The following is a 27,828-nucleotide window of genomic DNA, read 5'->3' on the forward strand; positions in this document are numbered from 1 at the left end:
TTATGGTCTGAAGCAGATTATTACGGCTGAGATCTAAGAGGAGAGGATGCTTCAGAGGCCACGCAGTGTGCATGGAGGGGGGGCAAGCCCGTTAATGGAGAGAGTGGGAGTCACACATGATTTAGGACACAAGACAAAGGCTTAGGACACAAAGAAAGGGGTTCATTCAGCCCCCTGGCTGCATGTATTCCAGGCCACGGGAGCTCTGTTCATGGAGGGTCAACGGAGCAGCCCCCAATAAGCCCGTCCTAACGCACGTTCGCCGACTAAGAGGCCATCCCTTCAGGGCAGAGTTCCTAACCTACACCGGAAGCACAGCTGTGCCATATACAGTGCTGCCAGCTGTGAGCGAGAAGAAAGAATTTCTAGGCCTGGGCTAAGAACTTTATTTTTGCTCCGTTGCTGCAACGCAGTTGCAATGTCACTTGCGCCACAGGCCAGCCCAGTGACGGCACAGCGTTCGAGACAGGTTGCAGCAGATTAGAGCAACAGAGTAAACACAGAGCTATACATAGCAGAGGGCGTGGTCAGCAGGTGAGTTTCCCCAGTGAACAAAGTACCCAAGGCAGGCACTGCTGTGCTATAAAAATCACAGGGAGACACCAGTTCTAATTATATTTTGCTTGTCTGTAATGTGGCACAGCTGGGATCTCCAGGTGCTTGGCAAAGGAATGAAGTGGTATTATACTGAGAAGAGGGATGGGGAAACTGAGGCACAGGGCACAGCAAGACACCATGACTCTCCTGAGGTCACACAAGGAGACAGGGGCCCAGCTGACTTCCAGATCACTACTCTACCCAGTGGATCACCACCACCACCACCCCCCCCCCCCCACACACAGCAGGGAACAGAACCCAGGAGTCCTGACTTCCAGCTCAGATTCCTAGAATTCAAGGGTCTCAATCTGACATGCAACTTTAATGCAAGGCAAAGGAAAGGTAAATGCCTTCCCACCGAGCCACAATCAGAGAAGTACCTTTGACTTGCTGGGGAGGGGTGGCCAGGGTGAACCAATGCTACAGATCCAGCAATGGCAGGGCAGCTATCCCCATCCTTGAACAGTAAGTTAGGCCCAGCCCTTAAAGCCAGGTTAGACTGTTTTGATTCTAAGTGGAAATAGTTCCCTCTGCTCCCGCACCAGGATCTGGCTGTGTGTTTCCAAGACACGGCTAGTGCTAGAGCCAAACAGACACACACAACCCCCTGCACCCCCATTTCGATGTGGCAATGCACATTGGAGAGGGGGCTGGACTCCAGTAGGCCTTGCACATCCTCCACAGCCGTCAGCTCAGGCTACACTGCATCCCCAGAAGCTAGAAACATCCCCTGGTGAGCCGTGTGGACATCTCTGAACACACACAGAAGCTTGGAGCCTTTTGCTAGAGTCACTCACTCCTGGAAGGCGGCATGGACAGGGCACTGTTAGCTGCACACATTAGGACACCCCACCTTTTCCCTGGCAAAAAGCACCTACCCTTACACAATCCAGAGGGCTCAGGGTGCAACTCACCTAGTCAATGTAAGTACCTACCCCCTTTCTCAACACGTAGGGCTCCAGGTATATATGACTTCTGCAGGTGCACAGGACCTTTCACCAGTGAAAGAGCCTCACACAGTAATAGTCTTCATCACCTCAATTTATTAACCACCACCAAAACCAGACAGCACACACTACGCAGATGGTGCTCACCGCTCCCAATAAGACAGGTGGCCAATCAGGATGGCCAGGCAGGATCAGGTCCATCTGGGGGACTCCAGTCTCTGCCCGGCATCATTGGCAGAGTGTTGAGGTCTGGCCACTCTGATCTTTGGGGCTGTGTCCTGGAGCTGGTACCCAAAGTACTTCCTTTTGGCCCCGTTTATATGGTGACATTTGAGTCTTTTCTAGCTGTACCTTAACCAATCCTAACATAGTGCAACACAATTCGTTAACCAATCCTACCGCCCCCACCTTAATTAATTTACACCTAACAAAATTAATTATGTAACAGACAGAAACAATTAAAGAGCCAGAGACCATACAGATAAACAACAGGGAAGTGGGGACCAGAATGACAAAGCAAAGACGCCGTGAGGATTTCACAGCCACAACTCTTGAGAAGTGATTTCTTGCCAGACAGATGCTGTCAAACTGCGTTTTCTTTAACCATCTTAAGAGCTGGTTCTTTACCTGGTGACAGTGGGGGCCATTAGGACGGGGTCTCCTCCTTAACAGCCTGATGTTACTGTGTTTGAATGCAATTTAGATGGAATGTGATGATGTGAATCTTGCTAACGGCTGCTGCTCGGCTGCTCTTTTTATCTGGCTGCAGACGAAGGCCTCATCCTTACAGCACCAGCTTGGCATTTGGGAGACTCGGTTTCCAGTCCTGCTACTGAGCTGTGGGTGACCTTGGGCAAGTCTTTTTCCCCTTCTCCCTGTTGTCCGTATAGGTTGTAAGTTTCTGGGGACTGGGCCCAACCATCTCTCGGTAGTCCCTGCTGTTGGTGCCACTGCAGCATAAACAGCTGAGCAGGATTCTGCTGAGGGGACCTGGAGCATGTTTGCAAGAGTCTGATTAATAAGTGATCAGTTCTGCTGTTTGAGATTCGACATGAGATGAGGGACTGCGACTGCAACTGGGGGACCACAAGCTCGACCACTGGGTCTGTGGCAAGGCACCTCGCGCTCTGGGCCGCCAAGACCCATCTATGAAATTGGTTTAATAGTACTGCTCCACCCAGGGAGGTGACAAGGACAAAATTCATAGCGACACCAAGCTACTGAGGGCCGGTCTGCACTTCGACGTGAGGTCGACCCGGCTACGCTGCATGGGGGTGTGAAAAATCCACGCCCGAGTGCTGTCGCTATGCTGACCTAAACTCTACACAGAGATGCAGATGGGTGGGTGGCAGAATGCGTCCATCAACTTCACTACTGTCACACAAGGAGGTGGCATTCCCATAACAATGGGGAAACCCCTTCCGCCGCTGTAATCCACATCTACACTGTGGGGTTATGGCGCAGTGCCGTAGCTATTGCGGGTAGAGTGCCTGTAGTGTAGACCTGTCCAGAGATACAACAACGATGAAGGCCAGGTAGAGACAGATTTTTAGGTCCACAAGGGACCATTAGATCGTCTAGTCTGGCCTCCTCCATAGCACGAGCCAGAGAATCCCTCTGTTATCTCTGTTTTGAACCCAATATCTTGTATTAGGCTCAAGCATCTTCCAGTGAAGGAGTCAGTCTGCATCTGAAGCCATTAAGAGCTGGAGAATCCCCCATCTTCCCTTGACAGTTTGTTCCACTGGTTAATTGCCCTCACTGGTCAAAATGAGTGGCTGGGTTCTCATTTGAATTGTCTGGCTTTAACTTCCACCCAGTGGTGTTTGTTCTGCTTTTCTCTGCTAGATTCAAGAGCCGTTTAGTTCCTGGTACATTCTAACCCTACTGGAACAGGTGCAGAGAGGGACCACGAGGATGACCCAAGCGATGGAAAACCTACGTTATGAGAGGAGACTCAAAGAGCTTGACTTGTTTAGCCAGACCACAACAAGGCTGAGGGGAGATGTGATTTCTCTCTATAAATACCTCAGAGGGATACATACCAGGGAGGGAGAGGAGTTATTTAAGTTAAGCGCCAGTGTGGACACAGGAACAAATGGATATAAAACCGGCCATCAACAAGTTTAGGCTTGAACTTAGATGAAGGTTTCTAACCATCAGAGGAGTGAGGGTCTGGAACAGCTTCCCAAGGACAGCAGTGGGGAAAAAAAACCATAACTAGTTTCAAGACTGAGCTTGGTAAGTTTATGGCGGGGATGCTACGATGCGACTGCCTACAATGGTACGTAGCCGATCTGCGACTGCTGGCAGCAGCTATCTTCAATGGCTGGCGATGGGACACTAGATGGGGAGGGCTCTGAGTTACTACAGAGAATTCTTTCCCAGGTGTCTGGCTGGTAGGTCTTGCCCATATGCTCAGGGTCTAACTGATTGCCAGATTTGGAGTCAGGAAGGAATTTTCCTGCAAGTCAGATTGGCAGAGACCATGTGTTTTTTGGGGGTGGGGGTTTGCCTCCCACTGCAGCAGGGGGCACGGGTCACTTGGAAGTTTTAAGTAGCATAAATGGTGGATTCTCTATAACTTAAAGTCTTTAAACAATGATTTGAGGACTTTAGTGGCTCAGGCAGAGGCCAGGGTTCTGTAACAGGGTCTGTGGCCCGCAACGTGCAGGTCAGATTAAATTATTACAATGGGCCCCTTAAAGTCTATGAGTCTGATAAAAGGTGACCCGATTAGTGTGATGTTATTGATGATACATAGCTGTGATACTCAGGCCTCAGTGGTTCAGGAGCCAAATTAGTGACCAATGGTACCCAAGGGAGCAACAGGAGCGTGAATTCATTGCTTCATTTACTACAGTACTGTCCATTCATATTGAAACTGTGATATGAGAGAGAGAGAGAGAGAGTGTATATTATATATATAAAATTCTCACCGCAAAATGACTGACCATCTTTAGTGTATCAACTTCAACTGGTTAACACAGTCAAAGCATCCAGACTGGTTAATAATTAAACCACACCACGGTTTAATATCACGTGCATTTAAGAGTCGAATTAAGAGCCACTTCTGGCTATTAAGCCTGGGTTGGAGCATCTCACTGATCTCCAGAGTCAGGTCCCACACATTCTTGGGGAGAAGCGCCCCAGTTGGAACACGCATTATAAACATTATCACCCAAAGCACAAGGATCATTAGCAGCCCCACTATCCCAACGCCTCCGCCTACAGCACGGCTCTAATCGATGGCAAGGCACATTCTGTGCCAGCAGGGGACCAGTTTGTACCATTTAAACTGCGGCTCCACGTCGTACGTAGGATGGGTGCTGGCAACTTGAGTCGTGTGACACGTATTGGCTTCCTCGACCTCCCCAGAGCGACACTGGAGCCTTTTGCCAACAACCCAGGGAGATTCACCCGCAGGAGTCATGCCCAGCAAGTTTCCTTAGCCTGGCTTCATGGTATTAGCTGATCGGACATCTCAAGCGCCCAGAAACAAGCACTGGGGATGTGGAAGGAGGTCCAGAGGAGATGGGCAAACAAGAGGGTTCAGAGTACACAGGACCCTGGAATTTTATTTTGTGGTGGTTCTGCTCAGGGGAAAGAAATGGGAGCTGGAGGGGGGGCGGGGGCTAAGAGAGATGCTACCTGCACTCTGGAAGTTAAAGACCTAGGGGAATTTAATACCACAGTGCCTAGAGGCTCCAATTGAGACTCGTGCTAGGAGCTGTACAGACATGATCGACAGTTCCTGCAATGAAGAACTTACAGTTTAAACAGACAAGGGAAAGGGGAAACTGAGGCACAGAGCTAGGAAGTAACTTGCCCACGGTCACCAGAGCGGGGACTAGAACTGCCATCTCCTGAACTAGGTCTCTTAAACTACAAGCTGCCATCATCTCAAAGCAGCTGGAGCTGATCAGCCATTTCGTTTTTGGAATCCAGCAGAAGCTTCCTTTCCCGTTAAGCGAAGCCAGCTCAGGCGTTCTGCAGGCAGTTATAGCAGCAATGAAAGCTAAAGCCTGGTTTACACTTAAAAACTTAGCTCAATGTCATAAAAATTCACACCCCTCTGGGCCACGGCTTGGCCCACATAACGCCCAGTGTAAATCCAGCTAGGCTGATGGGAGAATGCTTCCGGCAACCCAGCTACTGGCACCTGGGGATGGGGAGTATCTAAAGGAACAAAAAACCCATCCGTTGGCGTAGGATGTGTCTACACTATGGTGGGGGGGGTATAGGGACATAGTCACACCCTAGTGTAGACAAGGCCTACGCCACTGCATGCATAGCCATAAGGAGATTACTTCAAGCGAGAGGGGAGTGGAACACTGGCCCTGATCCCGCTCCGCCTCCGCTTCAGAAACGGCTTCCTTTTCTGAACCAAAAAGGTGCGTGTCAGCCCAGGAAGCCGCCTCGGGGAGAGATGAGCCCAGGGAAATCCCAAGCCTGGCTTCAATGAAAGGGGTCATTATGCAAGACACCATCTGTTGGAACTTGCAGGAAGCTGCGGTACAGCCAGTTCTCCGGCATGACTCCCATCCAGCGCTCACAGCAAAGCCAGCTGCCAATAGCCAGGGTGGAAAAAAGCTGACTGCAGGCGAAGTCGTCTCAGCTGATGGGGAACGGCTCCTGGGGGTGTGTGTGTTGGTGGGGGAGGATTCTGTCCCCTCCAACTGCCAGAAGGCGTTGGGGAATCACAGCCGCCTCTCGCTCCTAATGAAGATGGAGTAAAAGGAGGAAACTGTTCAGCTGGAAACGGAGAGGGTTAGAAAGGTTCTGTGGCGCGCCCCGTGGAGCTGAATGTTAAAAGCAGGGCCTATTATGGACAGCGGATAAAAGGAGCTGGGGCTTTCAAAAGGAGAAAGATTTGGACTGCTGTTTTCGACGCAACCCACTGTGCGATGAAAAGAACTCGAAAGGGATTAACCACGTGAAGACTAAAATACTGAGCAACATCCTCATCCCACAGCCTGGGAACATAACCCCAGAGTCCCAAGTCCCATTTCCGTCCCTGAGTCAGGAATCGAACGCAGGAGCCACCCCGCTCTAACCATTAGCCCACACACTCCCCTCCCCGATTCAACAGAACCCCAGCTGCATGATGACTTGCTCTAACCACTACACAGCATTCTCCTCCTCCAGACAGAAAGAGAACCCAGGAGTCCTGATGGCCTGTCTGCTGGTCTAACCACTAGCCCGCACTCCCAGGAAAGCATTCCGTTTGCCAAAAAAAGGGTGGGGGGGGGGGCTTCAGGCACATGCAAATTGCAGCCCTCAGACACAAGGCACTTGAGCACTGAGGGAATGGGAGGAATGCAGCAGGTGTTTCTTTGCACCTCCTGCTTGCTGGAGGGACAGTCTGGACTGCACTGTACCAGCATCTGATAGCAGATCAGGCACCGGTCACCACCAAACGAGCCTTTTAGACCATCGTCGAATTGCAATCGCAGATCACAACCGTGACGGCCCGGCGCTGAAATGCAGCAGGCCTGGAGAGTCAAGGTGAAACTACAACGGCTAGCAGAGGGGCTGACCTCTTGGGCTGCAGCTCGCTCAGGAGGATGAAGGCAAATAGGTTGCTCTGGCCATACTCTCCTCCACCAGCTGTCTGCAGGCACATGGAGCAAGGGCTAAACTCTGGTTTAGTCGAGGACTTTTTCCCCGGGGTCTCTGATTGCTAAGTTGGGAGCTCCTGGTCCTTCTCTCTCCCAGTTCTGCAAAAGGGACCATAGGCTGCTGGTATCTGTCAACCTGCAGCGGCAGGAAGGATGTTTGGTTCTATGTCCATGATGGAGGAAATCTCCTCTTTTCCACTCCAGGAACATCAGGGGCTCTTTCCTTTGCAAAACACCTTTAACAGATGTATTTTCCCCGCACAAAGCCTTTGGGAAATCCCATTGACTTGATAGGATTAATGCCACTGAATTGTTTTAACCTTGCAGGTGGCATCATCGACACACATTCTGCTGCAGGATGCTGGCAGAACACAAGGGGCATCGGGTCCTAAACGAAATTGAAGTACTGACAGAGAGGAAGGATGACAAGACACTGGACTAGCTCTCAAATAATCTGGGTTCAGTGTGGGCTCTGCCACATGTTCCTCCCACGACCTTGGTCACATCACATCAAGCCTCAATGCTTCAGTTGTCCATCTATAATATGGGTATAACCCCTGCTTTCTCTGCCCCCTCCGTCTTGTCTGATTAAATTAGGAACTCATCCGTGCAGGGACTGCCTTGCACTGGGGGGTTGTCTTCCCTGCAGATCTGGGGTTACTCCTAACCCCACTCCTGTCCACACACCAAACCCTCTCACCCAACTTTGATGGTGCTTTCAACCCTGGCCAACTGGCACAGGTGAGTCCCCCAATATCTTCCCAGGCCCTTCCCTTCCAATGGGCCCAGGAAAGCAGAAATTCTCCCACAATTCACTGGGAGAGACTCAGCTAAGAGCCAAGGGTTGGGTCCCAGAAGCCCTAGCGACACACACAGGGAAAATGCAGTGCTAGTGAGGACGGGGTAACTCAGCCAGGACAGTGCAGCGAGGCTGCTTACACACAGGCTAGCTCAGCCGTGCAGATGTTCCTTGTCCGTCTGGACAACAGCCAACACCATGGGGAGGGCCAGGTGCTGCCAGAATAACATTAGAACTAATGTTTTAAATTACCTTCGTTTATTCTTTTCCCTTCCCCTTTTAAGTCAATCAATCATGTGCAGGTTTTTAAAAAGTTAAGATTCTTTCACTTGACCCTCTCCCCCACACAGCTATTAGTCCTGACTGTGAAATCTGCCTTATTAACTTGGTTTGGGTCCTGCCTATGGGATTCCCTGTTCAAAATGCAAGCTGTACTTCTGAACTGCCACGTAATACTCTAATGTATTTGGACATCAGCCTCTGCCGGCTCTGGCCAGTCCGTGCAGCTTTTCACCACTACGTGTTTTCAACAAGAATCTGAACAAAGGCAAAAAGTTGAAGACCACCCCCTCTGGGATTGGCCAGTGAACGTGCTGTGAAAGTTCACCCAAAGGCTAGGGTGACCAGATGTCCTGATTTTATAGGGATAGTCTCAATATTTGGGGCTTTTTCTTATATAGGCGCCTATTACCCCCCACCCCCCGTCCCGATTTTTCACACTTTCTATCTGGTCACCCAACCGAAGACCCTGCTAAACTTTATCATTCAAACTTCGTGATTGGTAAAAATTCCACAGGTAAGAGTCAAGCAAGTGTGAACTCAGCCCTGAATTGGAACTCAAGTTTGATGGACCGGCTGTCTAGGCTAACAGATACCATAAGGGATGCAGAGTTAAGAGATTTTCCCCTGTAAAAATCAGAAGTGTTGGGGGGGGGGAAGCAGGGGGAATCGCTGCAGATGTTTGTTCTTTCCCACAGGGAGGCGCATTTAGGATCATTAACTCAACAAAATGTTTTTTCCTGTAATCAAAGATGGGTAACCGAGTTTAGAGCTGAAACAGGCACAACGGCTTTGCAGAAATTGGCAGAGTTGGGCCACAGGTTGGTAACACAAATGTCTTTATTCACCCATCACTAGCATGTCTGCAGCACAGGACTGAGGCCGATAGAAGCAGACACAGTTTTTGTCCTAGGGTAACTATGTGGGTTAGGTGATTAATTTTACCAACACAGTTCTAACAGTACAACTTTAAGCGCAGATGCAGTATAATTGCCTTATAGCCAGATAAGTTATTTCCTTTCCCATATGGAAATAAACTACACTGGTATGAACCCCTTTATCCTAATCTAACAGCATTCAAATGAAGGTGGCCGCACTGCTTTAACTGTGCTATAGTTCCCTGCGAAGCTGTGTGCGTTTAGACAAGACCTTACTGCTGGTATATTGCGAACAGGGACATAGCTAGTGATCTTGTTCTCTATGAGCCGAACAGCTGGAGCAGAAAACCTCGTGTTTGCAACAGCAAGCCGCACTTCGCTTTTAGACAGTCAATAAATGCCAAGCCCCATTGTACAAGACAAGGTACAATTCTTACTGAAGCCCTCTCCCGCCCCCCAGCAAGGCAGCTGTAGGTTTAGGTGGGAGGTGGGATGGTTTAGTGCACAGACTAGCGGTCTGAGAGCCAGCTCCCTTGAGTCCCAGATGTTGCTCTAGCCACTAGCCCATACCACCTCCCCTTTGAGATTTGCAGAGGGCCATTTTGTAAGTGCACTGACACGTCTGATGCTAAGTTACTGCAACTTTTCAGCTGGTCAAGCCAGGCCCACAGCCACGGTGATCCACCAGAACTTACAACCCTCACCGCGTGTATCACAGCGTGGGGAAGCCGGTTCATAGCATTTGAAGCGCAGGCGTCAATCTAAATGGGAGTCGCCCAACGGCAGCCAAGTCAGACAGAGAAGGGAAATTTTATCTGGTTGTCCCTGGTTTTGGTAGAGGAGCCGTGGCAAGACGGCATTAAGACCGAATGCAAGCGAGGACAATGAAGAAGCTCCTGGTGGGTGGAAGGTTTAAGATAGTTGCTCCCTTATCCTAGCTTGCTAGGATTTTCCACTAGCGCTGATTGCACATCTTTCTTTGATTAGGCTTGTGCTCCCAAATGCTTGGTGTGTGCTTTGACTCTCTTTCAAGCATTCAAGCAGCAGGAGATCATTAAAGCCAGGGCAGGGGACTGAAGCAAAGACCCATTAAAAGAAAGAAAAAGAAAAGAAAATTGACAGTCCAGTGACTTACGCCAACTGTGAACTCTCCAGTCAATTCCAGCCATTCCGTTTTCTGTTCAGGGAGAACTTGGCTGCTGTCTGAACTTAGCTAAGAATCTGGCACCTCGTGAAAGAGGAATTTCCTCCAGGGTTAGAAAACAAACACATTCTTTTCAATTGTACACGAGCTGGAGAACCCCAGCCCTCGCTCCCGCAATGGTTCAGTGCCACGAGTGCAACATTGAGACCGTGGGGCTTATTCTGCACTTCAGGCTGGAGTCTGGTGGACGTTCCAATGCCACCACGAATTGGGCTGTAATATTTTAGTCTCTGCCAAGTTTCTGGGCTCAGTGGCAGGGTAACAGAGCACGGGTTAGTGGCAGGAGGTTAGATGAGCCAGTGGCCAGTTTCGGCCTTAAATTCTATAACCCTCTGGCTAAGTCAGAGAGCGCACAGAGGTACAGGGTGCCCAAGGACATGTACCATAAAGGCCCATTTCTGCTCCCATTAAAGTCAGTGGTAAGACTCCCATTGGCTTCAACAGGAGCATGGAATTGCCATATTGCTGTGGTTCTCAACCGAGCGGTGGGGAGGAGAGACAACCCTGGGGGTACGCAGAGGTCTGCCGGGGGCACGCAACTCCTCTAGATAATTGCCTGGTTTTACCACAGGCTACACAAAAAGGACCAGCAAAGTCAATACAAACTAAAATTTCACACAGACTTGTTTATGCTGCTCTATAGGCCATACCCTGAAATGCAAGTACGGTATTTATACGCCAGTCGATTTATTTCATCATGCTATGGTAAAAATGAGAACATCAGCACTTTTGCAGTACTAGTGGGCTGTGATGCTTGTATCTTTTTAGGTCGGATTTTGTAAGCAAGTCATTTTTAAGTGAGGTGAAACTTGGGGTATGCAAGACAGATCAGACTCCTGAAAGGGGGACAGGAGTCTGGAAAGGCTGAGAGCCACTGACACACTGCAGCAGTTTATTATGGTAGCACCTAGAGACTCCAACTGAGATCAGGACCCCATTGTGCCAGGCGCTGCCTAGACCCACAGATTCTGCCCCCAAAGAACTTAACTAGACAAGCTAGCTAAAGGGTGGGTTATAGATAAAGAATGGAAGTAGACAAAGGCAGAGAAGGAGGATGACTCATCCAAGGTCACTAAGCCGGAGAGGAGCAGAGCCAGGAATAGAACCCGTGTCCTGCTTCTCAAATCCAGTGCCCTAACCACTAGACCACACTGCCTCATCTAGTCCAGTGTCTGAGTGGCCAACATCAGCTGCTTCAAAGGAACCTGTAAAACACCTACAGAAGGCAATTATAGGATAACCTACCCCCAAGGAAAGCTTCCTCCTAGTCCCCAAAAGTTAGCCATTGACATATGCTCTGACACATAAGGGTTTATTATTCCTTCCAAATATACCTCTAGTAGTATATTTAACCTTGTCAATCTGGATATTTTTGTTAGCCATATAAATGTCCAGTCCTGTTTAAATCCAGCGAAGCTCTTGGCTTCGCTGATATCTTGTGGCAAGGAGTTCCACAGTTCCAATCAATTGCGCATTGAGTAGAAAACCGGAATATTACAGTTTGGACTATTGTATCTTAAATTCAGATGCTGATGTTCAAAAGGATTTCACAATAAATGCTAAATGCAAATCAGCACAGTGCAAGGTGTAATGGAAAAACAAGACAGTATTTATACATGAGCATACAGCAGATGCTGAATCTCTTTTACAGGGTCTGAATTTCTACAGCTATAATGGTATTATTGGGTGGAGGTGTTTTTTTAGGCTTACTTGGTTCACAGCTATGGAAAGAAATCGTGCTGCGTCCATAAAATTAATATCATCCAGTCCTCAGAAAAAGGGATCAATTCAGAAGATTATTTTTGCACCAGAGGGTGGGGGATAGGAACTGAAGAGATGTAAAAAAATGGTTTGTGCTGGAAAAAAAATGGGGTGACAGTTTGCAATCCTCTCAGCTGTGCTCAGATGTCTGCAAACGGCCATTAGAAGCTGTTGAAATGTTGGCTTTCAGTATGTTCCTATTGGGGGGAGAATTCACATACACAAGACGCATAAGTATGTTTCAACCTCTCCACTTTCAGGCTTGGAAATCTATGGTCACGCAGAGTCGCTATAGCAGCCACGCTACCCTTTATCTCACAGCCCAGAGAGAGTCGGTAGCATGGTTTGAGGAGGGTGCATGTTAGTGCTTGACAACTGTTTCAGTTTGACACATGGCACAGACTGGGACTTTTGCCCATCAAGTCAAGCTAGATGGAGGGTAACAATGGGAAGCAAGGATGACTAGCAATAGTCCAGATCCTCTATTTGGGGGACTTCCCGCTTTTGGAGGCTAAGTAGAATCCAGAGAAAGAAGAGGCCACAGAGCTGAGGATGTTTGGTTATGGTCAGATTTCACTGGAACATCTCTATTATGCTGTCATTAATATTCACTATAAGCAGCGCAGGGGAGGGTGGCTGGAGACGCATGCATGGAACAGTCAAGGAGATGTTGGGCTGGGTGGGAAAAAAAAAAAACTTTGTGGGCATCTAGGAGTTTAGTTAGAAACATAACAGCAAGGAGTCCTTGGCCATCACATTGTGCTCTGGTTGGGTCAGGTAACCAGGACACACTCTGGCCAACTGTGTGACCACCACATGAGCGCATGAGGGCTGAGAAAGAAGCAGCCAACCAGAAGGACAGAGCAGTTAACATGAAGCTCTGACACCACACAGCAAGAGGATGCAGCTTTGATACATGGCAGGTCTCGGTTATGACAAATGAGTGAACGGGTAGGGGAGCGAAACCATGGCAGAGTGTCTCAGAGCCCGGGTCAACTGAAAAGCAGTGTAGACATTCCTGCTTGGGCTGGAACCCACGGTCTGAGACCCTCTCCCCTCCCCAACCTTGCTGGTTCTCAGAGCCCCGGTTCCAGCAGGAGTGTGACATCTACACTGCTATTTTTAGCAATGAAAGCCCAAGGCAACTGACTCAGGCTCTGAAACTTGCTGCCGAAGGGTTTGATTTGTTTTTTTGCAGCGCAGATGTACGCTGGGATGCTTAGGACCTTTGCTCTTGTGTCTGCAACAGGCTGAGGCCAATCCCTCTCTGGTCTTAAGATGGGTGAGAAAGGGACCAGTGAGAATAAAAATAAATAAATCTAGGGATAAACGTCACAGGATAATCCCAAAGTGCTAATCCAGGATGAGTGGTTAAGAGAATGATGGAAAGTGGTGGCTCATTTGATACACCTACTGGAAAGCCAATATACTTTATTCATTTACTAAAGTGCTGATTCATACAATGTAAAACCAACAGGAAGTTAGGAAACACAGGCAAACAGCGAGAGATGCGCTGCTAAGCAAATGCATCTAAGCACGCTTCATGCAGGTAACATCAGCATCCGAAAAAGTGGGAGGATTTGGGCAGGAAATCTTGGCATTCCACAAAAGACCTTCCATTATTCATGCTCTGTATTTCTAATTTAAACACAGCTAACAGTGGGCACAATTCCAACTTGGTAGCCGATTCCAGCCCAATTGTCGACAATCCTCTAAAAAGAATAATAAAAAATTAAAGTAGGATAAAGTGCGGATTTTCCAAACAGTCCTCTGAAAGCATTTGCAAAAGAAACTCATGGTAAACCTGAGGCCATTTACCCCGGTTACTTATTACAGGCCTGACTCAAAGTCCATTAAATTGAGCAGAAATCAATCGATTTCAGCAGGCTTTGGAACACAGGAGAGAGCCAAAGGAATTAATTTTGCACCCAAGTCAAAGCACTTAAGCATTGTTTAAAGTTAAGATGCACTTAAGTGCCTTAAAAAAAAAACAAGACTCGGAGCCTTAAATCTTTATCTCATCACCAAAGCCATCCCCAGACCTTCGACACTGTATTTTTTTTTAAATTGACCCCTATCCCAGATTTATATGGTTTACTTTTGTGCATTCCTCTCAGTTTCACCTTCTTGTTCTTATGTGTTGGCACCAGAGCTGCTGTGATTAAGCTTCTAACATATCCGGGGACAGTTTACATTAAAAAAAACCCTTTTCATTCAAACAACTGCACAGAACCATTTATGTATTGGCAATTGGAAGCTTTTCCTCGCCTTGTTTTTAGTAGAATAACCAAAATTTGTTACCCAAATAAAGGGAAACTGGACGTTTAGCACAATCCCATACAGTAGCACTGTCAGCTAGTACGAAATGGGATGCTACATTACACACTGAAAAAGAGCCAACAACTAAAGTGAAGAATAATGGATACAAAAGCAGCGTAGCACAGCCTAGTTAAGGGGGAATTTTGAAAAGGTGCCAAGGGGGAGTGCAAGGACCAGATATACATCTAAATCCATGTCCTCTGTTCACAGAAGTTAGTGCCACGAATGGCCATTCAGGAGAAATTGCCACACAATCTGTACTCTTGCACCACACTTTAGGAAAGATGCGGACAGAGTCCAAAGCTGAGCAACAAAAATGACTAAAGGGTTAGAAAACTTGTCCTCTGAAGAGAAGTTTAAAAACTGGGCATGTTTAGTCTTCAAAACAGACAGCTGATGGGAGACTTGAAAACAGTCTTCAAATACATTAAGGACTGTTATGAAGAGGACAGTGATCAATTGTTCTCCATGTCCAAGGAAGGCAGGACAAGCAGCAACAGGCTTAATCTGCAGCAAGGGAGATTCAGGTTAGATATTAGGAAAAAACTTTCTAACTCTAAGGGCAGTTAAGCTCTGGAATAGGCTTCCAAGGGAGAAAGAGAAAACCCCCATCTTTGGAGATTTGTAACTAATTGGAAAAAAACAAATTGAAAAAACACAAAAAATTTTTGTGGGCGTCTAGGAGTTTAGTCAGAAACATAATAGCAAGGAGTCCTTGAGGGTCTAAGTTTACTTGCTCCTCCCTCACTGCAGGGGGTTGGACTTGATGACCTTGCAAGGTCCCTTCCTGGCCTTCATTTCTATCATTCTAGTATCTACTTAAGAGAGAATTCACTACAATTCCAGGATAAAAGATCTTGGTTGGGGTCATTGTGGATAGTTCTCTGAACCCATCTGCTCAATGTGCTGCAACAGTCAAGAAAGGGAACGTTGGGAACGATTAGGAAAGGGATAGATAACCAGACAGGAAATATAATGCCACTACATAATTCTGTGGTGTACACACCTTGAAGACTGTGTGCAGTTCTGGTCACCCAATTCTCTCTTTTGAGATGGGAACAGGTACAGAGAAGAGCAACAAAAATGATTATGTGTAAGGAACAGCTTCCACATGAGAGATTAAAAAGACCGACTGTTCGGCTTAGAAAAGAGATGACTAAGGTGGGACATGACAGAAGTTTATAAAATCATGAATGGTGTGGGGAAAGTGACTAGGGAAATGTTATTTACCCCTTCCCGTAACACAAGAACTATGGATCACCCAATGAGATCAATAGGCAGCAGGTTTAAAAACAAACAGAAGAAAGTACTTCTTCACACAACACACAGTCAACCTGTAGAATTCGTTGCAGGGGATGTTGTGAAGCCCAAAAGTGTAACTTGGTTCCAAAAAGAATGAGATAAATTTGTTGAGGATAGGTCCATCAATGGCTATTAGCCAAGAAGGTCAGAGATTCAACTTCATTCCCTGGGTGTCCCTAAACCTCTGACTGCCAGAAGCTGGGCGTGGACGACAGAATGGATCACTTGATAAATTGCCCTTTTCTGTTCACTCCCTCCGACACTGGCCACTGTCAGAAGACAATATAGTGAGCTAGACAGACCATGGCCTTCCTTATGCAAGAGGCTGACAGCCCTCCACACTGTCAGTTCGTTGGGTCAGGAGGACCATCTTTTTGTTCTGTTCGTAGAGCGCCAGGCATGACTAGTATCAGAGGGGTAGCCGTGTTAGTCTGGATCTGTAAAAAGCATCTGACGAAGTGGGTATTCACCCACGAAAGCTCATGCTCCAATACGTCTGTTAGTCTACAAGGTGCCACAGGACTCTTTGAAGCATAACTCGGGCTCTCCTGCAAAACCAATAAATAAGCACATACCCAGGCTGTTTGGTTTGTGTAGTTGCAAAGTTGCATCGCTGAGATCTGGTTTTAGCAATCCAAGAAAGAAGCAGACAAAACAGCCACAGCTGCTCCTCCGCGGTTGTTAGTTGAACTTTTCTTTTTATTGGTCAGTGAAATCTATGGTAGCATAAATGAAAGTATACCGTGTAATAAGACCGATTACAAAGCGCCATCTAGTGTTCATTACAGCAGTGCATTTAAACTAGAGTAAAAACTTGCCAACCCAATATTTAAATAAAAAACGTCTGTCAATAAGCAATTGAAGAATTAATTCAGGTCACGTCTCATGACTGGTGAAAATCAGACCATGTGCTAAACCTTTCTACGGAGATTCTCCAGGCCTGCTAATCAGATCCATGGCTCTAAAAGTTGCTCTTTAAAATCAAATGATGCAGCAGGGCTTGTAGAATTAAAGTCTAGTAGGTGAAAAACTATAATGATGTATCCTACGGTGCTTTCCCTGCTACTGAGCTGGAGTGTAAAACAAAGGTGTAAGACAGTTAAAATGCTCTTTAATGGTTCATTAAATATTTTAACCTATTAAAAAAAAAGCCTCTAGTGTCTCTCTCAGGAGCCAGGACAGTGCAGAATAAGAGGCTGCACAGGAATATCCAGGTCTCAACAGCAACGTTTCTTCCAACTGCACCGCTAAGTGCACTTATTTTGAGACCAAATCAAATGGCATCCTCCCCTTTTTCCATTTCTTATGCAAGTTCTCCAGGAGCCTGTTCTGCCTCTGGAGCATGTGCACCATTCCCACTAGTAACAGTGGGAATCCTGCCGGGCCAGCACAGAAAGGGAAAAGCCCCCTCCCATTTGGTTCTCGGAAGAGTGGAGCGTTTGGTGCTCATTGTAAAACAAAGGTGCTTTGGAGTCCACACTGCTCTTCCTCCCGCCCTCCCAACCCCTTTAAAAAAATAAAGTACCATCAAATACTCAGCCCCACCACAGGAAGTTTACGTTTATGCAAAGGAAAACTGATGGTTAATACTGTCTTTCAATAAATATAAAACGTATATTCAATCATCCCTTTTTCAAAAAAAAATATTTTCACTATAAGGAAACATAAATGACCTGAAAAAATCCTAGCAGCTCTAAAGAAATTAAATCGATACCTCTCTAGTCAATTCATTATGACACAGCTAAGGCGGGAAAGCTTTGGAATCAGTTATGCTCAGGGTAATAGTTGAAACTCTGCAGTTTATAGAAAAAATACCTCTTCAAATTTTTTTTTTATTGGAAAAAACTTAACTTTGTTTGAAGTTCAAATTTTTCTTTTTTGCTTTAAAAAAAAAAGCTATGAACTAGACCTAAACCGCAATAAAAAAATGTCAGACAAGCAAATGCCAGAAACTGACTGCGAGGGTAAGATCCTACAGAAACCTGTCTAATAACGGACGACACAGCAGCCTGCGGTCAGGGCCCCATCCTGCAGTCTCAGCTCCCAGAGTAGTTAAGGGGAGTTCTTCTTGTGCAAAAATTGCAGAGCTGGGTTAAATGGGAGAACAAATATTTGAGGAAATTTGCCCTTCACCTGCTAAACATCCACCATCTCTTTGCCAAACTACTGAGCAATCGGATCCTGGCATATGAGAGTCTGACTCTGTTTCTCTTTCACGCTTTCAGTCTCCTATCCACTATGTACAGGTTTACATTCACACCACAGTACAGCAAGCTGGGTTCAAACAATCTTCAGAGAGGGATGACAATACAGTCAAACTTCATTAATAAGAATATACTGTCAGTGAACGTTGCCACTGGAGAATTAAAGCACCCAGCTAAGCTGTTTATAAAAAGAATAAAGAGCAGTGAATCTTTGTAGCAAAAGCTCAAGAGATTTCCAATGAATTTCTTTTAGACGAGTGAATTGATTCAGTGTTTGTAGCTTGCCTCTTCCTAGCTAGTCTGTTATTTTTAACTAGTATTGCATGTGTGGAAGTCAGCCTACAAGATAAGTGAAGCTGCCCTAAAACCGGTTGGTTAATTTCAATTTATTCTGTATGGATAAGATTTTCTGACACACCTAGTGCTTTTGGGTCTCAAGTCTTGGGGGCCCAACTTCAGACACCTTAGAGGGCTCTGACTTTGAGAAAGTGCTTCTGAGAACAAGGCCTTAGCTGGGTGCCTAAAAATCACCAGGCACTTTTGAAAACCCTTGGCTTACATCCTTCTCCTGAAGCATGCTGCAGACTCGTTTCCCTGACAGCAGGGAGAACAGCCACTGTTCATCAGTTTGGTCTGGCTGGAACAACGCTGATAGCATACTGGAATCAGCCCAGAACGGGAGACGAATCCCCGCTTAGAAAAGGACACAAGACGGAAGGCTGATGTTTTATCAGCGTAAGAAATGTGGAGCTGATGTTTTGGTTCCTGGGAAAGAAAAAAGCAACCAGGGAACACGAACATATAACACTCAAACTAAACACCCGGGGCATTATTCTATTACACTCAGGCTCAGATACACCACTCTAGTAGTGTCAAGTGGTATCCATCCATTACAGTTACCCTACAGCTGTGTACAGGGGCTTCTGATTGTCTAAACACAAAGCAGCATCAGTTTAATTAAAAGGTGCGATTTAAAATCAATTTAGTGAAACCAGTGGAAGAGGCCAAGTGGACACTCCTATCAATAGTCACCTGGCTTCTGGCTTCAATCAGTTAGAAAGAAGTTTAAGCTAAACAGAAATAAGGCATTCCAGCCAAAATATCCACAGTGGGTTGGCACCATTTTAAATAAAACCTTATCTACACAAGAAAGTTACACTGGTTTAACAAACCAATTTAGTTACGCTAGTGCAAACTCCTGGGTGGACACTTTTGATTTAAGAGCAGCTTCTTTTGGTTTAGCTTAAGCGGATTCCTCATTGGAAGAGAGTCCATCTATTTTAAAAGCACACCTTGAGTTAAACTGGTCCAACTTCTCCCTATAGACAAGGCATCAATCAGTGCTTTTAAAACACAATTTGTGTGTTCAGACACAGCCTGCGTGTAGATGAGACTAAGGCTCGAAGGTCATTTTCCAGTGGAAGTATACTTTCACCTTCTTTGCTGATCCTTCCCTCCCCCCCAAGTTAAGGACGATGGACCGACGTCAAATGGAAAATAATTGCATAGTTCCGCCTTCTTAACCCAAAAAGGAGATGTTGTAAAGCTTTTGAAATTTATCACTATGATTCATATTTTATTTCAAATGTTCGACCCTGCTCTGTACAAGACTGGAATGAGGACAGCTCCAGTTTGGTTTCTACAGTTACAAATGTCTGTGCAAAGACTGCAATGCTAAAGTTCTGACCACCTAATGCTGCAGGGGACTCAGGGAAGGTGGGGAGGGAAAGTAGTGGACTATGTAATAAAAGCGTGTTTAAAATTCTGTCATAGCTCTGCTTTACTTGTCACAGCTCCTTTCGCCCTGGTATCAAAAAATATCTTTATTCCCCATTGTCAAAAGTGAGCTATGGCTCAATAAAATAGAGCCAAATTAATGCTATTCAGCAGAACAGAGGTAGTATAGAAACAGCTTGCGCAAATAGAAACACCAAGTTAGAGAGAAAGAAAGAGTGTGAGTGCGCGTGTGTGTTAAAATAGCAACAAACTGGTATAGATTTAGCTTCCAGTGCTGCAAGGCGTTGACACGTCCTCTCTGCTTCGACTTCTCCACACTGATGGTTATTGCTGGGTGGAGACACTGACTTCATTTTCACATTGATTCTTACTAAGTAGGTTTGACTGTATCAGTAACAGAACAGTTTTGCACAGTACTTCTGTAAGAAAACGCAAACACTCGGTATTGCTGCCCTCCCACCCCCACAAAAAGTTGAAAAATAAAATTTAAAAAATATAGACAAGCCCATCTAAAGGTTAGAGTCCTGAACCTGCTGCTAAGAGGCACGCTCAGAAGACATCTGATGGAGATGGGTCTTGAGGAGATGGCCCCCCTGAGAGCCACTACCCTGAAACAGTCCATTTCCAACTTTCAATTCTTTTCAGTACCAGCAAAGAATAAAAACAATGTTAAAATCTCTTATTAAAAAGGTCCATGATATTTCAACTAAAATTGCTGGGCTGTTTTGCTAACTCCTCTGAAAAGCTATTTTAAATTAGTTTAAGTTGGAATCCAACTAAAAGGACACAGTCATGGTATTCTCCACCTGCCTTCACTTAAAGCTTTGGTCTTGTCGATTTGATCATTTGATAACAACCTGGTGTCTTACTCCCTGCTTCACCATGTGCTCTGACCCAACCATGCCTCCTACAGGGGTTTGCTAATCTTAGTCACCCTTTGCCAGAAGAAACCTGTTTGATAGCATCGCCCTCTCTCTTTCAGAGTTTCCTGGAAGGAAAAGTTTGTTCCCTCCACCCCCCTCGTTTTAAATGGATCACCACTATAACACTGTAGTGGAATCACATTTGCCACCCAGCCATCCCCACCCTCCTATGAAGAGGGAGAGAGGAGCATGGAAAAAAAGATTATTGCATTCCCCATACTTCATGGGTCCAAATGTCAGTGAGAGCCAGACTCTTCAGAACCTGTGTATTAGTGCTTCTCGTTCCCTTTCTTTGCGTTTCAGTTCCTCTTTGTAACAGCAGGAGCAAAAATTCCCAGTTTCCGGATGCCCGTAAAAACTGCAGTTCGGCTGCTTGCATTTGGTCTGCTGAATGTTATAAAGTATTCGGCTTTTGCTTTTGTCACCGTTTGCTCCCTTCTGCAAGCTGTCCTGCTCTAAGGGTTCCCTGGAGCCATTGCTGTGGGGGGGTGCACAGGTAGGGCCATCGCACTCGACGGGGTAATTTGGGGGTACATCCATCTCTGTTGGGGAGAACCTTCCCAGGTGGGAAGGGCTGGTTTGGTTTGTGTGAGGCGGCCCCTGAGTGCAATATCTGGGTAAGGTAGCATAGGGAGGAAGGCTGCTGCAGGACCCACCGGCTACCTGCCTCCGGGTATCTTGATAGCTGGGGGGATGTGCGCCTTCTACACAGTTGACCACAGCGGGCCGGGGAATGGTGAAGACCCCTGAGTAGCTGGAAGGAAAAGCTGTCATTTTAGTGCCTATGGCATGCTCTGAGGTCTGGATGCTGTAACTAGGAGGCAACTGGGGGTAGGATGGATTCAGTAGCACATCCTCGCTTTTGTGAAGATTAGCCTCCGGCTCCAGCTTCTTGGCAGCGGAGCCATTCGCAAAGGCCTTCTTCTCCACCTCCTTTTGCTTCTGCTCGGCCAAGAAGCGCTCCTCGGCATCGGAAAGGTACCTCTCAATCATCTCTTCCTGGTACTGGTGCCGGCTGCTGGTCTTGAGGTGGCCAGCGAAGATAAACTTCCGCTCGCCCTGCATGGCGGCTCGCAGGATGCTCAGGCTAAGCTTTACATCATTGCTGTATTTATAGGGATCAGACTGCTTCTCTGTGGTCACTTGACCTGGGCAGGTTTTCTCAGCAGAGACCAACAAATCCCCTTGGGAAGTTTCTTCTTTGCTGCCTTTCCTTGACTTTAAGGATCCTTTCTTCTTCTTCTCCAAGGTTTCCCCCTGCCCGTTGCTCACGCCTCCTTTGACGGTTTTACTGTGCATCAAGCCACCCATGTTCTTTTTTAGCTTACTTCCCAAAGTCTTGCCAAAGCTGCCCAGCTTATTAGCAACCGAGTCAGCCCGTTTCTTCTCTTTCTCCTTGTCTTTGTCCTTTTCTCGGTCTTTCTTTGGCTTCTCTTTCTCCCTGTCCTTGCTGCTCTTACTGCCACCGTTGCTGGTGGTACTACTGCAGACAGATTCCTTGTCCGACTCCCCAGATTCCGCTGCTGAGCGGGCATCATCTCCGGCAGAAGCAGTAGGGGATTCTGGCTGGGCTAGCGGGGCCTAAGGACAAAGAAAGCAAGCATTAGAGAAAGACAACTAGTTCAGCAGTTATGGTCTTCAGGCCAAATTCTGAGCGGATGCAGCACACAGGTGCTCACGAGAAAGGCCTAAACACACACCAGGGGGAGCCCTCTCCACACCAAAGCTGGCTCTCCCAAAAGCCACAGACAGGAGCTGCAGAGGAGCATGCTGAGCCTCAAGGCTGCATGTACGTCACTGTCTGCTCCATAGCACGCCCCTGCTCAGTTAAAATACAGCCCTGACATATCTACAAATTAGGCTCCGCAGATGCATCAACTCAGTGCAAGATTTAAATGGAGGAAAGCAAGACTTTAACTAGAGATGTCAGTGCGCTCTACCGGGGTGACCAATCTCCTTCTGACACGCTACAAAGGGGATGCAAGGAAGGTCACCACAAAGGACCAGTGCAGGAATGTATGTAGCCCACCTAATAAAACAACCCAGGAGTATAGTGAGTGTGTCTGTATGGGATACAGGAGCAGCCGTTTGAATGCTGGGATTCTGGAAATAGTAACCACAATCAAGAATCACCACGTGTGTCTGACAAAGTGGGTATTCACCCACGAAAGCTCATGCTCTAATACTTCTGTTAGTCTATAAGGTGCCACAGGAGACTCTGTCGCTTTTTACAGATCCAGATTAACACGGTAATCCCTCTGATACTTGACACTATCAAGACGACACCGAAATAAAATGGTACACATTGCTGAAGCTCACACCTGCGGCCCATTTCACTAGGGGGCACTATACTCTCCTAGTTCACTAATGTCATCTACTTGCAATGACCCAGGGCCATCATGGCAGGTGAGGATTTAGACTCAAGTATTGTGGGCAATCTATGAGGGAGAGGGAGAAGGGGTGGGACAGAAGGAAAACCATTACTTTTAAATGCAATCATTTCAGCTTTTTCCATACAGACCCACACCTTGGCAGCATCTTGTTCTTTGAAATCCAAACTGAAATTTAACAATTCACATGGAATTTGGAGGAGTCATTCCAGGTCCTGAATTACTAACCCCACAACTTCCTTTTAAAAAAATATCTATGAATCTGGAAGAATTTAAGCCACGTTTTCACTGTTAATGCAGCTGTTGTGACTTAGTGAGATGACAGCATGGGGATTTCTGAAGTATGCTGAAGTATTCAGAACACTACATATGATCCCTTAAGGTTTAAGGCCCTGAAGTTATAGCTGAATCACCTTAATATCTTGATTCACTTTCTGGCAGATGGAAAGCAAGTGTCCTGATCCAGCAGTGTACAGAACATAGAATATAAGGGTTGGGAGGGATCTCAGGAGATCATCTAGTCCAACCCCCTGCTCAATGCAGGATCAATCCCCAGACAGATTTTTGCCCCAAATCCCTAAATGGCCCCCTCAAGGATTGAACTCACAACCCTGGGTTTAGCAGGCCAGTGCTCAAACCACCGAGTTATCCCTCCCCCCAGGTGATGTAGTGCAGTAGGTTGAATTATCGGCTCTGTATATTTTGAGCTTTAACATTTAATGTAAACTATTACTAAAGCGTGCACAGAATCTAAGAGATCCATCTGCACGGCATTTCTCTGCTCTTTCTGACCAAAACAAGGACAACCAGACCTTCTAATGGCAGGTTAAAGAAATGTACAAGAATGAAAGCAAAGGTTCTTCCCCCGTCTAGTCCTCTGTGGGAAGGAAGCATAACTGTGTTCAAAGGAGTAAAATATTTCCTGTTTCTTTACCTGCATTTCACAGGGCAAGGTGATCCATTTAACATTCATGTAACTGTGCAGCAAATGTAGTTTTGCTTCCAACGATAATGTCACACTGGAAGAAAAAAAAAAAAAAGATACGAAACAAAGTTACAATCCAGGATCATTTTAGTAACTGCGATTCAATTTTCCATATGTGGAGATTTAATTACATTTTAATTGCCTTTTTCTTCTATTAAAACTTGCTTGCTAATTTTTATAATGTAATAACTGGATCAAAATATATTTTGGAGCAGGGGTTCTCAAACTGGCGGTCGGAAACCCTCAGGGGGTCATGATGTTATTACCTGGGGGGTCGCGAGCGGTTATCCTCTATCCCCAACCCCGCTTTGCCTCGAGCATTTATAATGGTGTTTAATATATAAAAAGTGTTTTTAATTTATAAGTGGGGGGGGGGTCGCACTCAGAGGTATGCCATGTGAAAGGGGTCACCAGCATAAAAGTTTGAGAACTAATATTTTGGAGTGATATATGTACTTTTTTTAATATGAATTTCCTCCTTATAGGACTAGCATTTATGTAAAATGTTAACTGGACAAATCAGCTTAATTTAAGTCCCATACTCAGGGTCTGTGTAAAAGGAATTTCTGAAAAACACTTCTGTTCACACTAGATTTGTAAAAGTTATTTCACTGAAGTTTTTAAATTCAGATTCTTCTGCAGTTCCGGAAACTTGGCCAAAACTAGTGCATGAGAACAAGAAAAAAAAAAAAAAAAACTGACCACACGCTAAAAATTTTAGTTTTATCAGCAGTTTTATCAACAAAAAAAGGCAGCAATTTTCTCGTCTCTTTAAAGATAAATGTATCTTTGGAATTCAATTACATTTTTCTGGTTTTACATAACGTGAAGCAAACAAATGCTACATATTCTTTCCATAAAAAAAGAAACAGTTTAATATTGGCCAGAATGATCTCAGTTAACTTAAGCTGAAAAAATGAAGTGGTCACATACATTTGCTGCGTACTGATTTCTATTTTGTCGGTGTCCCTTTAAAAGTTAGCAGCAATACAGGAGAAATTTGAGCATCATCCAGCATTCTAACTCAACCTTAGTAGCACACAGACATATCATGGCTCTGTTCCTGCCTACACAGACAGGGGAGTTATGTTGTTCTTTGGCATACCAGGGGATAAATGCCTATGAAAGTAACAAATCACTTAAGAGATCCTGAGGAAGCAGGGATTAGGTTACAGCAAACATGCACGTGCAAAGTCAGAGAACAAATACATCATGCCTTCAATTATTCAGGAGAGCTCTATCTTAACTGGCTGAAGTTCACGAGACTGTAAAATGTTAAGACACTTGACCACGCCTAAAGGATCTTAAAGAGCAAAAGGTTAGTTAATTTTGTCCAGTAGAGGGGCCTTTAATAATAAACCCATTTGAAGTTCTGGAACGGAATAAAATAAGGCTTTAATCCTGTGCAAGAACAGACACAAGACTGAGCTGTAGAAAGTTAACTAGTGCCATTAAGTTTTCTGTAAGCTTCCAAGGTCCTCAATGAGATTCTTAATGTAGCTGAAGTCGACATCCTTAGTTGGACTTACCGTGGTGTCTTCACCGCAGTGAGTCGACAACTGCCGCTCCCCTTTCAACTCTGCCTGCGCCTCTCATGGAGCTGGAGTACAGGAGCTGATGGGAGAGCGCTTGGGGATCGATTTATCGTGTCTAATCTAGACGCGATAAATCAATCTCCACTGGATCGATTGCTGCCCGCCGATCCGGCCGGCAGTGAAGACATACCCTTAGTATCAGACACTGTTTTGTACTGTAATTATGTAAAATTAAAAATTACTGCATGTGAAATGTGGCCAAATTCAAAACCATTTCTCTGTATGCATTTGGCATGCAGGATTATTTTTGTATTAATGTTAAAAGGCCAGTCATTTGTACATGATGTGCACTTATTCCTGAAGCAGGTATCACAGAAAAAAATCTAAATAGAGATGGCTGGGAAATAAGCGTTTCCCTCCACAAAAATAGGATTGTTTTCAATCAAAAGCCGTTTTTCACAAAAATATCTATTTGGTCAAAAAGCAATTGGCCCTTGAAAATACATTGCTAGAAAGTTTTCTACCATCTCTAGATCTATAACTTCAGAGAGGTTACGTATTCCATATAATATCGTACCTACTGAAACCTGCTCCTACCTTAAGTACTTTGATCTTAAATACTTCTTCCCACAGAGTCCTACGGCCTTACAATAATTGATAGCGTTTGAAAAAAGGGCTGCTACATCTCTAATGATTTTCACACACCAAGCACAAGTTTGAAACAAGATGCTAGTAATGAAAGTTCCAGTTATTAGCTGGGGGATGCTAAGTGACAGAGCAGCTGCAGTCCGGCGGTTTAATTTCCAGCTGAGATCTCACCTTGCTAGTTTGACATTATCAGTGTCATCTCTGTCCCACTCCCATTCTTTCCCAGGATCCACAGCGAAGTGCACAGGAAGCAGTTTGTGTTCAGAGTCAGTCAGAGGGACCACCGCTGCGATGGAAAGAGGAATGACACAGCTTATTTAGGGCCAGAAGGGACAAAGGCCTGATCAACAAGGGGGAATTGGACAGAGGTCATGGAGAGCAGAAATGGCAAGTCACCATTTACTGTTTCTACAGGGCATCGTTTCCTTTGGAAAGCGAACAGAGCGTTAGTGAAAAGCTCTGGAGGGTGAAGCCAAATGTTTATCTACACAGTAGGTACAGCATGGACAAAATAAGCTTCCTTCATATCACCCAGCCCTTCAGTGTCCAAACCCTCTCCTGGGAGGGTCACCTTTTACAGTCAGAGTGATTCATAGTCTCTCTGGCTCAGCCTTTGAATGACGCTACTGAGGAGGGTGTCAATTCTGAGGGTGGCTTGTGTAATGCCAAAACATGCCCACGGTCTGGGACCTGTAGCGTCTCTTATATTGGCCACCAGGCAGCCTTATTGCACATGACTTAAAGTCACCAGTCTTGTTCTATAAACAGAGATTCTGTTTTTCAGGGTTTATTAATTTAATTTGGGGATGGTGGAGGTGTGTTTTAGGCAATTTATGAGTTCTACGTAGATGTCTAAAAATTAGTTTTTTTCCCAGGGCTCTCTTTGTATATACTGTACTGAGTGATCTGTTTGCAACATTCCCTAGTGTGCTTTAACATAGCACTGTTTCAAACAGTACCCCATTAAAAACGGACTAGGGAACCTTTAATGCGCACCAGCGAGGTCTACATGGACCAATTAATATGCAATACATTAGTGCTCTTTAGAAATCATCCCCACCCCTTGGTCCACATGACTGTTCCATGAAGACAAGCCTTTTGACACAAGTAACCATTTCCAGTGTTTTTCCTGTGTCTACTGGATTAAAAAAAACAAACAAACAAAAAACGCAGACTTTTTTGTATTGGGGTGTTAATTGGTGAAAACTAAAAATCAGAAGCCTTATGAGGTACCTTGATCTTTTGTGGGTTCCTTTTGCTCCATGGATACTAGTGCAGAAAAATGGGCTTGATCATACGCCAATACCAAAGGAGAGCGATGACATTTGTTGGCTGGAACTTCCAGGGGCAGATAGATGCCTCCAAACGGTATAGGAGCAAATGCTGAAAATAATTTATAGTGCATTATTTTTCAGAATAGGTTATTAAGAACCATTTGTACTAAAATCTGACAGACTGAACTAACTTATTGCACCTCAACTTTCACCTTCACATTAGATCCATCTATCTAAATTATTTTACCAGGGAGAAGGTAACAGACAACACCACATTAGAAAGGATAAAAACAGAGGTGCACCATTGCAGAATTAAATTTATCTACGCACCCTTCTTTTCTCCTCCACAAACACCCAAAACTTATACACACGAGATCAGTAATTGATTCATCTTTTCTGACAGGAAATGAAAAAGTCTGCTAGTG

The 27,828-nt window shown here is 45.6% G+C and overlaps 1 protein-coding gene across 1 annotated transcript in view; it reads right to left on the bottom strand.

Moving 5' to 3' along the window:
- Positions 1-18,230: 18,230 nt before the first annotated feature.
- Positions 18,231-27,828, bottom strand: part of OTUD7B (OTU deubiquitinase 7B) — a 73,256-nt gene continuing 63,658 nt past the window's right edge. Inside the window, exons 9-12 of the mRNA XM_030542065.1 lie at positions 27,363-27,512; positions 26,301-26,415; positions 23,896-23,980; positions 18,231-22,152 (exon numbers count right to left, since the gene is read on the bottom strand). Coding sequence (XP_030397925.1) covers positions 20,827-22,152; positions 23,896-23,980; positions 26,301-26,415; positions 27,363-27,512 — 1,676 coding nt within the window. The 3' untranslated portion in view covers positions 18,231-20,826. The remainder of the gene's footprint in view (positions 22,153-23,895; positions 23,981-26,300; positions 26,416-27,362; positions 27,513-27,828) is intronic.

Source organism: Gopherus evgoodei, chromosome 24 (genome assembly GCF_007399415.2).
Source record: "Gopherus evgoodei ecotype Sinaloan lineage chromosome 24, rGopEvg1_v1.p, whole genome shotgun sequence".
NCBI classification, from domain to species: Eukaryota; Metazoa; Chordata; order Testudines; family Testudinidae; genus Gopherus; species Gopherus evgoodei.